The sequence below is a fragment of the Apium graveolens genome, chromosome 11, assembly GCF_009905375.1.
Source record: "Apium graveolens cultivar Ventura chromosome 11, ASM990537v1, whole genome shotgun sequence".
In the NCBI taxonomy this organism is placed as follows: domain Eukaryota; kingdom Viridiplantae; phylum Streptophyta; class Magnoliopsida; order Apiales; family Apiaceae; genus Apium; species Apium graveolens.
In genome coordinates, this window is record NC_133657.1 from 151,002,849 (window position 1) to 151,007,825 (window position 4,977).

The 4,977-nt window shown below is 30.8% G+C and overlaps 1 protein-coding gene across 4 annotated transcripts; it reads right to left on the reverse strand.

Annotated features, from left to right (window-relative positions):
• Nucleotides 1–502: 502 nt before the first annotated feature.
• LOC141698014 (ribonuclease TUDOR 2-like) lies at nt 503–4,130 on the reverse strand. Of its 4 annotated transcripts, none has more exons than XM_074502606.1 (8): nt 3,988–4,130; nt 3,642–3,734; nt 3,202–3,424; nt 2,031–2,211; nt 1,781–1,864; nt 1,549–1,681; nt 1,338–1,451; nt 503–791 (listed from the first exon to the last, which is right to left on the reverse strand). In XM_074502606.1, the coding sequence occupies exons 4-7, from the start codon at nt 2,043–2,045 to the stop codon at nt 1,426–1,428; spliced, it is 258 nt and encodes an 85-aa protein (XP_074358707.1). In that variant the 5' UTR covers nt 2,046–2,211; nt 3,202–3,424; nt 3,642–3,734; nt 3,988–4,130; the 3' UTR covers nt 503–791; nt 1,338–1,425. The 4 variants fall into 4 exon arrangements, with proteins under 4 accessions (XP_074358707.1, XP_074358705.1, XP_074358703.1 ...); XM_074502604.1 differs by having other exon boundaries at nt 3,642–3,772; XM_074502602.1 differs by having other exon boundaries at nt 3,202–3,772.
• Nucleotides 4,131–4,977: the final 847 nt, after the last annotated feature.

The window sequence follows — 4,977 nt, forward strand, 5'->3', positions numbered from 1 at the left end:
TCTAAATGATTTTTTTCCGCTTCCCAAGCTTGAGTATCTTCGACCTAATATGTATCACTACGCCATAAGTGGGCTATTGTAATGCCTAAATGGTGTTACAATAGGCCCCAAAAACGTTACAATATGTCTATTGTAACACCAGAGGGCGTTATATATACGAGCATTAAAATAGACACCCTAATGTAACACTTCAGTGATCTATTGTAACACAGAGGAAAACGTTACAATAGGCACCTAATGTAACACTAAAAGGCCCAAATGTAACACAAAATGAGTGATACAATAGCATGATCAAGATTGCATAAGTGTACCTTACTTTCAGGGTCCCACATAACCTATTGTAACAATAGATTTTATCTATTGTAACACCAATTTTTTTAGTTAGGCAACACTGGAATATGTATACTATAACATTTTTTTATCTATTGTAACACTAGTAACATATATAATGTAACATTATATGTAAACAAATATTACACTAGAACAAGCAAATGTAGCAGTTATTCTAAACATTTTTGAAATATAAGGTTTGTTTTTAGAACAATCCATAATCAACAGAAACATCAAATATGCGTACATAAGAGTCTCAACTCTGCAAACCAAACAACTACGTAATAGCTCTGCAAACCAAAGTACTACAAATAGTCTCATCCCAACGAAAAACTAATTTAACTTTGTCTGTGGTTTGCGTTGAGAAGTTCAGCAAGCAGTTTGGAAATTGTCCTGGAACTTTTTCCTCCTCAATTGGTTCCGTCTTAGACTGCAATTTCTTCTGTGTAGCAATCCAGCGGCTGAAAGTTGTGGAAGTGCAAAGTTTGCATTGACATTTAGCAATTATGAAAACAGATATAAATAGCAAAATAACAACTGCCTTAAAAGAACAGTTTCTAGTGAACAGTCACAGAAGTTGTATACAAGGGAACACTAGCATAAAATTTTACATTTTTCTTTGTGATTAGAAACTTAATCAAGTGTGAGCTATTCACACTAGTGTTAATTACTACATAGAAATCATCACATCTCAACTTATATGCTGGAAACTTGTTGCTTAACCTGGAAATAATATATCCATTGTGTTGCTGCGAATTATATAGGATATTCAACAATACACGCATATATTACTACTTACATATACAACATATAACACATTTAAAATCTATCTACTAATATCTATAGCCTTTATCTTCTCGTAATTTTTTGCAGAAACTAGCGAGATTAAGAATTAAGATGGAGACAAATCGGCAATATTTTTTGTTGCATTTGGAACCCCTTCATCCTAATTGGTTTATTGATTTCACAAATGCACTTTAACCTTATGAATCGGTATCTAAATTAACCTTGCTCCAATAGCTAGCACCGTTGTCCTTCGCCTTCTCTTCCCATTTCTTAAGTTCCTTCAGAAAAGGACTGTATCCGCCTTTGTCTTTATCTAGATCCCTCACCGTCTTTAACTAAAGAACAGATTCAGGTAATGCAATTTAGTAAATTTAATCAACTGAAATACTATCTGTGTACGTGTACACGACATCATGTAATAAAGAATCATACAGTGATGCATAGTGCATAACTTTGTCCAGCCTTTTGCAACAATCCAGAATGCAACATTTTTATCATCAAGAAAAACGGTGCCAAACTCCAATCCTCTGGGAGATAGAGTATAATCTACCTGGAATCCAACTTCCTGTATAGAAATATTGGAGATAGATTTAATACATGAAGCTCGATCATAACAGAGACATATATAGTAATTATTTCGCAAAAAGAAAATAATTAATTTTACCATTCCAATGCAAAGCTTTCTTAGGAACTCTCTGCTTTGCCACGCAAAAGGCTTATCAGTAGATTGATCATCACCTCTGCGAGCCTACATGTACAACAAAAAGAAGTTGGACAAGATCCAAACAAATTGTTTCTAACGTAACCGAAGGATCCTTCAGAATATCCTAAATTCCAACTTAATCAAACAAAACTAACCCGAAGAACTAACAATAAAACAAATAATTAAGGCCTAATGTGTAACTAGTATTTACCAATTTCGGAGCCATAAGAGATGACAAAATTATGGTCCTCTATGTAGGGATCTCGGTCGATGCTGTGTTCCCAATATCCATGATTACCAAAGTGTCACCATACGGAACAGCTTTCACTATTCCCCTGGAAATTGATTTAGCCTTAATAACTCTTGAAGCCATCTCAACAGCTATTTAAGCTCTGCAACATACACAAATACATTATATTCATTAATATTGTCACCCTACAAATAAACACAATTGCACAATCTAGGAACCACCACTTTTTCAACAAACACAAAAATCAAATATTCATATTAGACCAATCAGATCTATAAAAATATATAAATTTTATCACCATTAATTCAATAACATACAATCTGGTTCATGCAGCCATGCATATAATCAATCAACCATAGCAGCACCAGTAAAAAATACATAAACATGTCTAAAACCGACAAATCGAGCTTTTATCGTATACAGGGGAGGATCTAGTAAGAGGTACTCAAAATCAAAATTTATGTTTTTCCACCATTAAATTTTTAAAAAATATATGAAAGTGCCCACTCAAAATTTAAATTATAAAGGGCTATTATCAAAATTTGTCAGGTGTCCCCCTAAACTAAAATTCCAGAATACGCCCCTGATCGCATATCAACATAAACAAAATACACATAAATCAGCTAATTGTATTAAAATTATGCTAACATGTATGATGCTATAATGCGTGAGTTCATTGAGACATGATTTGACAACCTCTTAATAATCCATATGTTCTGATATATGAAGAGAAGGAAACCTAGGAGCAAAAATTTAATTTCCCATCCTGGTTCATGTCACTAGTCAACACCATCAGGATTTATCTAATCTACAAAACTGGGACATCGATTAGGTGAGTCATAATTAACAGAGTATTACATAACCAAAAAAAAAAAAAAAATTGTATAGTCAAATCCAAAATTCCTGCTCACAAAGAACAATAATTGGAGCTAAATGCAACTAATAAATTACAAAGATCCAAACTTTACTAATCAAAAACAAAAAAGATTTAAATTTACTAATCAAAAATAAAACAATAATCAAACTTTACTAATCAAAAACAAAAAAAACCAAAATTTCAAAAAATCAAAACAAACTCATAGCAATCACTTAAATTACAACCAAACAATATTTTCAAGAATCAAGAAATAACCTGAAGTGGTGAAAAAACCCCAGGAGAATTAAGAAAGCCAGAAGGGCTTAAACCAGGAGGCATCATAAACAAAGGTGGCTGAGCAACAACTAAATTCATAGGCCTAATCTGCTTAAACCCTGATTTCTTATCACTCTCATCTTCACTTTTCAACTCTTTCCCAGACAATTATCCAGTCTTTGCCACAGGAGAAGCCATAGCTCCAGCAAGAAACCAGGCCCACCTGAGAACAATAGAATAGAAACCACAACAATAGAATAGAAGAGAATAACCTTGATTTCATATTTACCCTTCTTTGTATTTAGCCCGCATTTACAAATTCATCACCGAATGAATAACAACCAGAAGGATGGTATACAAATTTTGCAGTTTAAATTAACTTTGAGCATGATTAGAAGGATCTGAGAGTGCATTAGGAAAAAAATACCAGTAGTACTTACCATATTATCATCATAGCCGGAAGCCTTTTCATTCTTGTGAGATTGCTGCCTTGTTAAGGTTGAACCCCGGTTTGCTGCCTTGAGCAGCCGGACCTAAATAAATAAACACAACATATCTTCAGCGGCCAGACCTAAATAAATAAACACAACAACAAAAAAACCAAATTACCAACTATCTAAATTCACTCTTCTACATGAAGGATATATATACCAATTACCAATTAATCATAGCAAAAATGGTCATGAAAAGAACAAAACTCTAATAAAGATATATATACTTACCAATTCACTCCAACCCCATTTTAAACCGTAAATTAACAACAAAATCATAGGAATAAGTATTTACCTTTAAATTCGAGCTACATATATGTCGATGAGTCAGAGACAGAGAAAACTTGGGAGACTATCCTTAGACTTGTCTTCAATTTATGCTTTAATCTTATTTGGGAGAGAGAGTTAGCTGAGTGAGAGAGACATGAGAGAATTGAGAAGTTGTGAGGAAGAAGGTTTATATATTCAAAGGCTTATTTGAGTATATATTTTAATTTTTTATTTTGTTTTTAGGATTAACTATTAAAATTATTATTTATTTAATTTGAAAAAAATTGATCATAAGTATTTATATTTAATAAATTTAAAATGTGTACTTCATTATATATTATATGTTAGAGTAAAAAAGTAAATCAAAAAATAATTTTAATTCCAGTTTTATAATAATATATTCATTTTTATATATTATAAAAATATATTATATCTATTTTAATTTTAATTATTAAAATATTATTTATTAAATTAAAAAAACAAAGTAACTTATGTATTTATGTATAATTTGTTTTTATAAATTTAATTTAATGATATATTACATTTTCTTTTTATAAATAAACCAAAATATTATTTGTATACTAATGATACTAATTTTATAATAATTTATAATATTATTTTTACTTTATTTTTTAAAAAAAATTAAAAAAAGTAATTAATGTAACACCATGTGCTGGTGTTACATCTTGTGCAACAGCGTCATAACTATGCAACACTAGCTTAATAGCTATTGTAACACTAATTGAGAGGTGTTACAATAGGTCAAAAATTTCTTAGCTAATGTAACGCTCCTTGTAACACTTGCATTACACTAGCCCACTTATGGGTAGTGTATTGAAAATTACTAAAACACATTAATACATTGAATGTTTTAAAATCTGCAGATAAAACTCTAAATAATTAAATAAATATCTACTCTTTGATATTAGAATGCCTGCACATTATACATTAATATATTAAACTTGAAATAAATTGTAAGATATATAAAACTAACACATCATATATATGGATGAAT

Excerpts from the sequence above, each read along its gene's own strand:
- LOC141698014 (XM_074502606.1), bottom strand. Across the intron at positions 1,682-1,780 it reads GAAAGCTTTGCATTGGAATG|GAAGTTGGATTCCAGGTAGA; the intron begins GTAAAATTAATT and ends ATTTCTATACAG. Across the intron at positions 1,452-1,548 it reads GTTATGCACTATGCATCACT|TTAAAGACGGTGAGGGATCT; the intron begins GTATGATTCTTT and ends TCTGTTCTTTAG.